At 39.5% G+C, this 12,614-nt stretch overlaps 1 protein-coding gene across 2 annotated transcripts in view; it reads right to left on the bottom strand.

The window, feature by feature from the left end:
• disc1 (DISC1 scaffold protein) overlaps positions 1-12,614 on the bottom strand; it is a 50,270-nt gene that overhangs the window by 27,924 nt on the left and 9,732 nt on the right. For both annotated transcript variants that reach the window (XM_085368838.1, XM_085368836.1), the window contains 3 exons: positions 6,890-6,944; positions 3,963-4,065; positions 3,599-3,787 (listed from right to left, as the gene is read on the bottom strand). In XM_085368838.1, the coding sequence (XP_085224964.1) occupies positions 3,599-3,787; positions 3,963-4,065; positions 6,890-6,944 (347 nt within the window). The remainder of the gene's footprint in view (positions 1-3,598; positions 3,788-3,962; positions 4,066-6,889; positions 6,945-12,614) is intronic.

Below are 12,614 nucleotides of genomic sequence, written 5' to 3'. Positions count from 1 at the left end.
CACCACCCCCCCCTCTCCCGCCCTCCCCTCATCCTCCCGTCTGTGTGTCTCAGTGAGGGAAGTGACCTTTTTTAGAAATCTCCCTGTGACTGATGGACTAGAGAGAGTACCACTGCAGGTGGTGCCGTCAAAATCCATTTAGATCTCTACCAAATGCCCACGCGCCAAATCAATCTAAAGACTGAACCCTAAAAAAAAGAATTAAAAAAAATTTAAAAAGACAAGCCCCCGTTCCTTAAGATCTTAATCGAGTTGGAGAGCGTGTGAACGCTGATGCATCATGTCTGCGCACACTGGCTCGAAGGTAACCGGCTAACTTTACACAATTAAAGCTCAATTCCCTCGCACCACCCTCGCCACCTCGCCTCTTCGCGACTGCCAATCCTTGCTGGTAACTCGTTTGAAGCCGATTCCCCCGCTGACAGCAGATCACTTTTGCTTCATTTGGGAGAAAAGGTCATTGTTCATTGATGTCCTCTCACAGTGTGGAGCAACATCAAGAGGCGACTTGTCTTTCAAAGAGCTCTCATGATTCACATTTTGAACTGATATTTAAAAAGTGTATTCAAAGAAAAAGAGAGGCGCCTTTCAAGTACACAACAAACGCTTTCACGCCTCAGTGGGCAGGGAAAAAAAAGAACAGCGCTGTTTCAGGTAATGCTGCACTTATTCATATTCATGCTTTAAAATGTTTATTCTAAGCTACTATAATAACTGTTTGTATGTTAACAATGGAACAAATGTGTACATGTAATGTCCCAAAGAGAATTATTACACAAACATCCCTTAAGCTGACTTTTTGTTTCTTGAGCTTTTTCACAGTTTTTCAGATTTTTGTCTTATTGTACAGGTTTCGTTCACTCTTGCTGCTCGAATCAGGCTTGTTTCCAGATGCAGCAGACAGCTGTTCTCAGCAACAAAAAAACCCCCAAAAATCATAGAAGGCAAAGTGTACACAACCTGCCGAGCACCTAAGGGCAGGCAGCTGTGCTAGCTGAAGGCCAGAAACATAATCTGAATGAATGACAATATGATGTCAACTTGAAAAGCAATGTGTTAGTTTTGTGTATTAAAAAAAAATACTGCTCACACTAGCTTTATAATTATAATTCAAACATATCGATATGTTCCTTCGACCAGTTTTATTCATTTTTGTTTCTGATAGAGGGCTGGAGGAAAGGATTCATTTAAGCAAGCAGCGCTCTTAGTTTTATTAACACCGAAGGTTTTTCCTCTTAAGAAGCATGAAAGTGACTCCTGAGCTCACTGACTGGATGTTTTGTGGTTAATCACGCCTCAGGAATTCTAAAACTAAAATTGCGATATAGATTTTATGGTCATAAGTGTGTACTCTGGAGCTTTTCTCCAAAAACCTGTTGTTTATTTAGCACAGTTCTTACTCTTTTGTGCTAACGATTTAACCAGGACACTTTTTGTTGTAAAAGCTGCAACTATGAGCCACAGAATCCTGCATATGCAAATAAAATTAACTGGAATTTTATGTGTGGAACCAAAGTGGTTTCTATCTAGCCCCTACTTCAGATTTAATCCCCCATTAAACCGAATGGTAATTTTTTACATTTCAGTTTGGTACAAAATAAACAAGAAGTTATGCTTCATGTAGAGCCTTACTGGAGCTAGTAGGAACATTTTATTAATCTAACTGTATGCTAATATTCACCTGTGTGAGATTTATCTTCTCAACAAATTATATAAATTCATATATCTACATAGATTTTTAAGTAATACCATAATGGGCAAAAGATGCAGCAGTTTATTGAAATCTACACATGGAAATACAGAATATAAGCCCAAAACAGACTCTGTACAGTTCTAACAAGCCTGAAAGTCAATGTTTGGCTGGACTGTTTCCCTCCTCTTGACAGCCACCCTTTCATGGAGGCCATTTCTGATGAGGCTTCAGCAGCTGGATAAATTGAAGGGCCAGATGTTCCTCACAGGTCCTGTGTCAGGTCTTTTTCTAAGGACATACCGTGTTTAGATCCTGTTCATCTACTGTACACAGTTTTTATGCCTAATTCTTTCTTTTATCCAGCAGCATACTGAAATATGCTAAGATTCCAGCTAACGGCTTCTTGGGAATCTTTAAAATATGTGATGTTTGCTGATGATACAAACTTATTTTGCTCAGGAAAAGACATAAAGAAATTACTGAAAACAGTGGAAACAGAACTCATAAAGTTAAATAGATGGTTTGTATTTAATAAACTATCATTGAATGAAAGTAAAACAAAATTTATGTTATTTGGAGGTAGTAAAAGTAATATTAAAGTAAAATTGAATTTAAATAATGTTGAAATTGAAAGAGTATATGAGACAAAATTGTTAGGAGTAATTATTGATGATAAACTTTGTTTGAAGCCCCACATAGAACATGTGAAACGAAAATTATCCAAGTCTATTTCTATTCTTTATAAAACAAGAGATTTTTTGAATAAGAACTGCCTTTATTTATTGTATACTTCCCTTTGTTTGCCTTATATGACCTACTGTGCAGAAATTTGGGGGAACACATACAAAACATATTTGGATTCAATATTTAAATTGCAAAAAAGAGCTATTAGAATAATAAATAAAGTTGGATATAGGGAGTCCACCAACCAGTTTTTTTGTAGGATCATCTATGTTAAAATTCATGGACATTATATATTCTAAAACTTTAGAAATGATATATCGTGTGATGAAAAAGAATGTTCCAATTTATATTTTAAGTATGTTTCAACTAAGAGATGGAAAATATGATTTGAGGGGGTCTTATAAGTTTGAAATGCCTAAAGTGAGAACCAATGTTAAGTATAGATGTGTGTCAGTTTTGGGAGTGAAATTATGGAATGGACTTAATGATGAACTGACGATGTGTTTTTCTTTGTCATTCTTCAGGAAGATTTTAAAAATTAGTATTATACAAGTTTATAGAAATTTGGTTTGTTAACATTTTTTTGTGTTGATTCAATTTCTTGATTTATCATTGATTTCTTTTCAAACTGTTATACAACTTATTTATCAATGTTATTTATTTTCTTGGTTAAGGATTTGATTATTTCTATGGGGGTAAGGGATAGGATAAGTATAAGCCATAAGGCTTCAGCCTATTCCTTTTTCGGTTACTGTTTGAGTACTTTTATGTAAAATTATAATCTGTTGTTGTTGTTGTTGTTGACTGAAATAAAAAAAATAAAAAATAAAAATTTCAATTTCAATTGTTAGTGCAGAAATACTATTTTATGCCCTTCAAACTGTGTTCTCATGCTAAGTTGTTTGTTATGTGTAGGCACAACAATGGTTCATCCTTTGCACCGTTAGGCACAGTTTTTAAGCTTCAGTGATTTGTAGTTCAGTGTTAAGTGATCAGGTACAAGGACTGGACTGAAAATGAAGGAAAAAGCAGCCAACGCCCAAAGAAAAACCTGCAGAACTATTGCTCGAGACCACTTTTTAAAAATTGTGATAAAGTCTTGCTCCTTGTAGAAAAAAAAATGAATAAAGTAACAGTGCTGTAGATTTATATATTAATTAATCAATAGTAAAGACAAGGGTTTGATGTTGTCAGTCATACTGGGTAGCCTCTGCCACTCACCATGCTGGGCCTCCCTCTGCTCCAGCTCCTGTCTGAGTTGCTGCCGCTGCTCCTTCATCCTGGCGAGCTCCTGGCTGCTCCCTGAGCTGAGGCTGTGCAGCCTCTTGGCCAGAGCCTCAAGTCGGTCCCGCTCCAGGTACACCGCCTTCATCTCTGCTTTCAGTTCCTTAGCACTGCTGAAGTCATTACCTGCACCGGTGCACCACAGGAGCACATTATGCTTACAACGTCCATTAACGAGCTTCTTGATCATTAATAGCGTAATTAAGTGAGGCTAATGGTGGGTGAGCCAAGTAAATGGGGTAAATAAAAAAAAGGGTAATGCAGCAGGGATGTAGTGGGGTGTGGTTGAGTGGAAAGTTACCTGAGATGGCTGCCAGTTTGGCTTCATGTAGTGCCAAAAGCTGTGTTTCAGTCTCACTGACTTTCCTCCTTAGGCTGCTGCCCAGTCTCTGACTCATGACCACCTGAGGAAAAGAAAGAGAGGAACATGCAGAGGAGAGAGCAGGGGGGGAGGGCGGTAACTAACAAAACCTTCGCAGACACATGGATCCCACAGGAGGCAAAGCTCATTTCCAATTCCACTTTCATTTTCTTTTTGACACTCATTCTTACAAGACCTTACAAATTCATTTCCGTCCTTCTGTGTTCGCTCTGCTTTGAATACACAGCAGAGCATCAACGCCGATGTGTTACCTTTGTCTATAACCTTTAGAAAGAAAGAGAGTGCTTCTCCTTTCACATGGACAGACTGGAAAATGTGAAATCCTCATAAAAGATATCATTAGAAAGTCAGAGAGGAAAAGGCCCCTGAATGTCACAGCCTGATGGGGATGCGGCACCTCAGCCCTGAGTATTCACAAAGGAGCTGATGGTCTCCATCAGCCCGTCTGGCCCTCATCTGCCCTCACCCTGTCCTTTAAACCTCTGTTATTTCCATTGTATACACTTTGAACCACAGCTACAATCCCCACAATCCGCTTCCTTCTTTTTAGGAACTGTTTTTCTTTATTTTCACTGCTCAAAGAGATTTGGATCCAGATTTTCTGACGCATGTTTTCCTTAAATCTGACACAGTTATGTGCAACACTTTGAAAAGGCAGTCAAATAGACTGTTATTTCCGAGGCAGAACATCCCCGGAGAGTTTTCTCCGCACAGAAATGTAGAAAGCGGATTTTTTTTTTCCCCAAACAGGCTTGTATAATTTTATTTCATGCATTACATGAAGTGAAAATATTTTTTGAGTGCTTTTTCAAACTGTAGAAATTCTGACATCGCTGATTTAATTTCAAAACATCAGGCTATTTGTCAATTTCAAAAAAGTTACTTTCATGTCAGCAATCATTTTGTCACAGCGGGTGAGCAATTTTCCACTTGGTGAATATATCATCTTGGAACCAAACTTCTCATTTTAGCTTAACAATGGGCACTTTGTGATGATGGTAAATGTATATCTGGGTAGAAACCCACGACATTTCTTTCAGGTGCAGCGGCAACATCAATCAGTGATTTGATGATGGCTTTCTGAAAGACTCAGTGACAGTAGCTTTACAGAGCTAACTCTGTAAGCTAACTTCTATCTCCTTATTCCATGCATCTAGTTTCTGGATAAAAATATCTGAAAAAAAGAAAATAACTAGTAAGCAGCATATGTCCGAATGAATATGCCAAAGTACAGAGGATGACAACAATAGCTTAGATAACCACTCATCACAAAGAAAGGTATACAGAAGAGCCTCTCTGAACACAACACATTCACCTTGAAGCATATGGGCAAAAACAGCAGAAGACCACACTGGGTGAACGAAATGGTCAGCTAAGAACAGGAAAGCGATGTTGTGAAGTGTAATAATATGGAGGATATTTTCTTAGCCCAGATTGGTCCCCTTATTACCAACTGAGCATGTACTGTTGCTGACTACGCTCACCTTTTTATAACCAGTGTCCATCTTCTAATGGTTGCTTCCAGCAGAATAACATATGTGACAAAGATCACATCATCTTAAACTGGTTTCGTGGACATGGCAGTGAGTTCTCTGTACTCAATGCCCTCCACAGTCACCAGAGCTCAATCCAGTAGGGCACTTCTGGGTTGTGGCGGAACATGAGAATCACATCGTGGATGTGCAGCCGACAAATCTGCAGCAACTGTGTGATGCCGTCATGTCAATATGGACCAAAATCTCAGAGAAATGTTTCCAGCAGCTTGTTGAATCTGTGCTACAAAGAATAAAGGCTAATGGATGTCCAACATCATCCAGTACTAGCAAGGTATAGATGAGCTCATGGTTTGGATCTCACCCTAAAAGTGTCAATCTGACAACACGCACTGCCAAGCAGCCCCAAATGATGAATTGCTTTTTGGGGAAGAGGAGAGACGTTGCAGGTAAACAGATGTGGGGATTAGAGTTTTTAGAACCCAGTGTGGTACACTGAAACACACTAAAGCTGACGTTGTTTGCTCTAAATGTACTCTTGCAGATGCCTCAGGATTTTACAGTTGAACAACATGAACTCCATGTTGAAAGTCATACCCGAGACTATTTGACTCAGTTCTCATCACCAGTGACCATCTTTGACATGAAAAATTCAGGTCAGTTTGAGACAGACACTGACCGCTCTCACGGCACATTTAGCGTCTGTACTGATGCATATGTGCAAGAGAGATCTAAATGCAGTAGCAGCACAGAAGTGGTGCAAAATCTCAACATTAACAGGAACCGCTGCTACATCCAAATCAAGTTTTTGCTTCTTATGGTCTTCTGATTACACCGTGTGCAGCTTTGTGCCTCCTTTGTGCAGGAAGCACAAAGGAAAAGCAAACCCTTGATAAGCATGAGTGAATTCTAGTTATACAGCAGCATGCAAACCCAGGTAAACACACAAACAATGGACACGGGCTTCAAATCACTACGTTAGCCATGTTTTACTCATTTAGTTGATTTTAAAAGTGTGTATTTAAGCAAATCGGACAGCTTTTTCATCATCAGGTGTTGTAATAATTTTACGGATGATTTAGAATTTAGGGAGGATTTATTCAAAATGACAACTCCTGTGACTCTTGCAAAAAAACTGGAGAGTTTACTGCCTTGTCAAAGAGAAACAAGCTCATGAATACAGACACTGACATTTAGTACATATATTAAAAACACCAAAGCTCGCACAAGACACATAATGTGTATTTTGACTTACTGCTTATTAGATATTCACACACATTCAGTCATCGTCGACATGCTGAGAAGAGAATGAGATGATATAGAATAAATCAAGTCAGCGGAACAGTGGCTTACCTTAGCAGTGGCTTCCTTAATGGACAGATTTAATGCCTGCTCCTGCTCCTGGAGTCTGCAAAATAAAAACATAAATGTCACAGTGCAGGACTAAAGGAAATTTTTTCCATTTTGGGGATGAAATCGGGAGTTATCAATATGATATCTCCTGTTCCAATCTAGATTTTTGTTTTTTTTGTTTTTTTTTAGCTTCTACTCATCTGGCAGCTAATCGCTTAACGGTTTGCAAACTAACAACTATCAAACTGAACCTTGGATAACTTTTTAAAGGACAGTCTTGAGAGTGTTTGTCCAGTGGATGGGAGCAAATATTCAACGACCAGTTCAGCCATGCACAAAAGTGAGACATTTCTTTATATTTTGCAGCTAATTATCTAGATTGCAGTCTTTTAACGTGTTCTTGAGGAATCGTTCTCCTGGCTGTCTAAAGGTCTTTCAAGGTCTTTCTTTAGACATTGGCCATATTTTTATCATTTTATCCAGTCCTTTTACCTGACCACTCTCAGAGGAACAGCCTTTTATTTGTTAAGCCACTTAAAACTGACTTATGAATCATTCACGGACAAAAAAATAAATCTAATTTAAGGTCTGAACCAGTGTTGTACTCTACACATATGATAACATAGCAGCCTGTCATGAAAACGCATCATTTGTTCACATTTGTTTAGTTGAATAGTTGCACCAACAAGGTGACTTACAAAGAACTTTTAGCCAAAAAACTTAGTGTGCAGACATAGTGTGCAGTGTCCTTAAAAACCTTGACAAGTTAAAGAGAAAGCAAGATGTTGCAAACATATAACTGTTGATCTAGATAGTTAAAGAAGAAAGTTTCATTGGCAAAAGGTCTTCATCAGCATATACGAAGGAGGTGAGGAGAGAAGTACAACAGTGAGTGTCTAAAGCCAGCTGTAAAACACAGTGGAGGCTCCGTCATGGTGTATGGCCACATTTCAGCCAGTGGTGATGGGAATGGAATTATAAACGCAGGAAAGTACCATCAGATTTTGATTGGCCATGTAATCTGGAAAGCGTCTGATTGGCAACAGCTTCATTTTTCAGCATGACAATCATCCCAAACACACCGCCAGTGCAATAAAAACATACCTAGATAGAGAAACACACATTGGAACACTATCAGTCATGGATTGGCCTCCCTGTAGCCCAGACCTCAACATTAACGAAGAGTTGTGGGATCATCTTTACAAAAAACAAAACAAAAAGGCAGCCAAGATCCAAAGTAGTCCTTAAAGAAGCTTGGAGAACTATATTGAAGACTACTTAAAGAAATTACAAGAATGTCTTCCTAAGAGCTCAGGCCATACCATCACCACCAATTTTCAAGTTCATGTGGGTTAGCTTAAGACTTTCTTACCTCTCTTAGCTTCTTAAACATCTTGGCATACAGAAGATAAAAGACTTGTGGGTATCTCCATACAGAGTAAGTTCTTTGAACACTGTTCATCTTAGGTTGTAAAAAAATACATATAAGCTGATACTGTGTGCAAACACGAGCATAAGAGACCTGCATTGTGAGGACACGAGCTTTAAATTTTGCATTTGGAATCAAATGCTGTAACCAGTGAAGCTTGAACCTGCATCTGGGTGGCTTACTTTAGCGTAAGAAAGAGAAACGCTGTGAGCGAGTGTGCCCCTTTTTGGAATACTGACCTGAAATAAACTACATCAAAATAAAGAGAAGACTGAACCTGAAAAACACCTTCCATTGTAAAATATGGCTCAATATTTGTGTTTTCTTTAACTGGCCTGTTGGATTCAACTCTAGCCCAATATTTCAGACAATAAGGGAAAACAGGACAACCCATTAAGGTCACACTACTTGGTGACAGATCTAAATCAATTACAAGATGGAGAAAAATGAGCATAAAATCCATTATGCACAGTACAGTCACCTTGAGACAGTCCCAATTGTCTCACAAAAATCATTATGTCCACTCCATGTTATTCAAGCTGATGCTCAGAGTGAGTCAGAGTTAAATGTTGTCTCTGAACATCAGTCTTATAGCGCCGAGTGGATTTCTTTAATTCAGTATTCGTGTGGAAAAAAACCTGATACGAGACAGAAATATCCTGTGTTGTTTGGAAAAGGGGCGACTGCAACACAATCATCACGGTGACCCGTGGCAAGCCACCCACAGATGTGCAGCTGAATATCCAATCTGAGGTCGCAATTTCAATCAGCAACGAGAATAAATGCGTTTCAGCCGGGGTGAGAATAAGCCAGATATCAAATTATGCCAGTGGTGGTGGGTCACACCGCCAAGAAGGCGATAAGTACAATTTACATGTCTTTCTAACGAGTGGCAAGACGGAGAGGCTTTCCACAGTGCTCCCTTGCAAGCTATTAACTTCAGAGGATATGATGCAAAGTGATCGTTAGCATCTAAGAAAAATCCATTAAAATTCAAAGCAGGTTCAAGCAGGTGTGAGAGAAGAAGACTGAAGGCACGTGGGATAAGAAACTAGCTGTCCTCTCTGAATCTAAGAAACAAGTTACTCCTAAAGGGCTGCAAACTGCTTTACATTACATCCATTTGTCAGTGGCTTTTGTTTATAAAGACTTGAAATACATGAGCTGAACCTCTCCAGGAACAATAGGCATCCAGTGCTGCATGGGCAGACCTGTCGATCACCGAACAAAGTGAGCAATTTTGCCTGTAAGCTGATAAAAAGGGTAATGATTCATGTAAATGCAAGGCTAGGTGTCTTCTGTGCTGTTACTGGAGGTGTTGATTTGGTTGAAACGTGATGGTGTGATTTTGACAATTCTGCTGAAAGATTTATTCAAAGTGCCACTTTGTCTAAGGATGGATGAAGCTGAGAGGCGATGACTTAGAAACAGCAGATCGCCACTGACACATCAACTTCAAAATGGGCTAATTAAATGTATGTAACATGATGAAAGAGAAAAAAACCCTATGGACAGACTGTTGCATGGTCACCAGCATTTGCAGCTCTATAGCAGCCCCACCTGGCCGTTCCAGGTATTGCACAAATACAAATACTGACCACTGCATAAGAAGTGAGCACATCTGACAGACTTGTACTAAACAAATGCTTTATGCATAGTAACCACACCAAGATCTTGCACAAGGTTAAATTATCATTACTGTGGCTAATTTTGCCCAAATTAATTGATATTTTCATATTTTTATCAAAGTAATATTAAATACAAATCTGGCTTCTACTGCACATTTTGAGTAATATTAAATAAGAAGATGCACCTCCTGGAGTTTTTATGAAAAATGAAAGAATACAAAACCTTTTGACTGCACTGGATAAACGTTACCTGTCTATTAAGCTGGCGTCAGGTAACAAAAATACTTCTTCTACATTTACAGTAAAGAATTATGTTTAAAACTCCAGTCCTCCTGCTGTCAGAGGAGGAAACCATCATAAAGTGGATAAACAAATAGCTGTCATGGAGGATGCTGTGATGTTTGGCAATTTGTCAGCTTCAGGGCTTGTTTTCCTCATTCCTGACATACACTGTGCCGATTCCTCTATTGTATATAAATATTAGGGGTGCAACGATATTCGTATCGATATTGAACCGTTCGATACAGTGCTTTCGGTTCGGTACGCATATGTATCGAACAATACAACATTTGTAATTTATTTTATCAACTTTCCTTCTGACGATGCTGTCTGTGTTGAGCGCTCAGTGAATCTGCGTTCGACTACTCCGCCTAGGCTGCACTGTCGAGCGCAGATCCACTGAGCGCTCAACACAGACAGCATAGTCAGGAGGAAGAGCGCAGGGCAAGCTAGCGAGACAGAAGTTAAGCTCTCCTTGCAAGATGGACCTCCCCCACCCTCATTCAGATCTGGCGTTTGGAATTATTTTGGTTTTCATGTGACGTATGACCCTGAAGGTAAGCGAGTCATGGACTAAAGTAAAACAGTATGTTGGATGTGCCATGCAATGCTTAATTACATTGGTGTGAACTAGTGTGTTAGCGCAGTTAGCTCGTTAACGTGTTAGCTGTCTAGCCCCATGCACGGGGCGATCGGCGGTAGCTCGTTAACGGAGATTTGCCGTGTTGTGGCGTTAAGGTCATTTCAACGAGATTAACCTGAAAGCACTAGTGGGAACACAACGAATATGACTGCACATTTACGCCGACATCATCCTAGTGCAAAGACAAAAACAACAAGCATGCTACTAACTTTAGCCGAGTCATTTAGACAGCTGTTAGCACGTGATTCTCCTTATGCTGCTGAGAATATAGCCCAGAAGAAGCGGATAGTATAGCTTTTATTTTGGAAAGAGCCATTTCTCTGTAATAAACTCTCTTTTCCAAAGATGAGTGATTCCTCAATCAGATACAGGGCTTGCAATATCGCTAGCCCGAGGTCCCGGAGCTAGCGATCTTTCCAGTCGGGCTACAAAAATCTCTCTGCCCTGCCCGTCGGGCTATTGTAGGAAAAATATATGTCAATGCTTTTGCATTCTTTCAGAAATGTAGCTGGGTAATTATGTCATTGGCATCGGTGAGCCACTGTCAATATGTGACATATTGAAATCGCGTTTGAATTTGCGCTTGTTTTTTTGCTTTCACTTTGCAATGACAGCACTGATCTGTGAGTGATGATAATTTGTGCACCAATTCCTCTGACATCGTCTTATTAATCGTTAGCTTACTATGCAAACATGACAAGTGAAATCTCCCGCAGCAAGCTTAAACATGTGAGAGGTTGATCGCGCAGAGAATCGCTGAGCTTATGTGAGTCCGTGTGTAAAAGTAGCAGTATATATATTTCAGTTCTGCTGAGCCAAATAAGACAGGTCGGGGTGAAGAAGTGACAGCCAAAGAAAAGCTTACCACAAAACGGAGAAGTTATGACAAATCAGACTATAAGGCAAAAAGAAAGTGCAGCTTTATGGTTTCATGGACAAAAGAATTTCTGTGGCTGCAATATGACGAGCTAAATAACCAGGGCTGCACATAAGTGGTCCGCAGGTGCGCATTCGCTGTCAAAATAAAAAACGCGCACAAGGGTTAGGGTTAAATTTAAAAACTGTACTTTTGAGTTAAAATATATATTTATAATTTTAATAAATGACAAATTAAAAAGGCATGAACATTTTTTTGTATCGAAAAAATATCGAACCGTGACACCAAAGTATCGAACCGAACCGAACCGTGAATTTTGTGTATCGTTGCACCCCTAATAAATATGTAAGTAGAAATACATCAAATTAACACAACAACACAAATTATGTTACCTTCAAACTAGTTCTGAGTAAAGGTTATGCATGCAAAGGCCCAATCAGCGGACACTTTTCACAGTTTAGGTGTTAGATCCGGCTCGACCAATCAAACTGAGAGTCCAACGACCGACAGGAGAAACTGTAATACCGACGTGCAAAATTCAAAAGGTGTGAAAATGTTTTCTCAATGCTCAAGACCTCAATTTCCATTTTTCACATACATTTGCACATTTTCTTAACTATTCTGCTCGCTAGCAGAAGCAGATCCTGGAGAGCAAAACGCCTTTAATACATCCAAAGATCTGCAGTGAAGGCTTTGATTCCCTCATTTGAAGTTTTTCCCTAAATACAGATGAGGACAGAATTACTAGTGAAGTGTTTTTGAGGAGATTACAGTTCCAGAAACGTTGAATCATCCCCACATCATAACACTCCCACCACTGTGCTTCACTGTGGGGACGGTGCTGTTTGGGTTATACGCCTCTCCCTCTG

This window comes from Diplotaxodon limnothrissa, linkage group LG13, assembly GCF_057381915.1.
Source record: "Diplotaxodon limnothrissa isolate DT_005_m linkage group LG13, D_limnothrissa_male_GT1.1, whole genome shotgun sequence".
In the NCBI taxonomy this organism is placed as follows: Eukaryota; Metazoa; Chordata; class Actinopteri; order Cichliformes; family Cichlidae; genus Diplotaxodon; species Diplotaxodon limnothrissa.
This window is presented reverse-complemented; position numbering and strand designations above follow the sequence as displayed.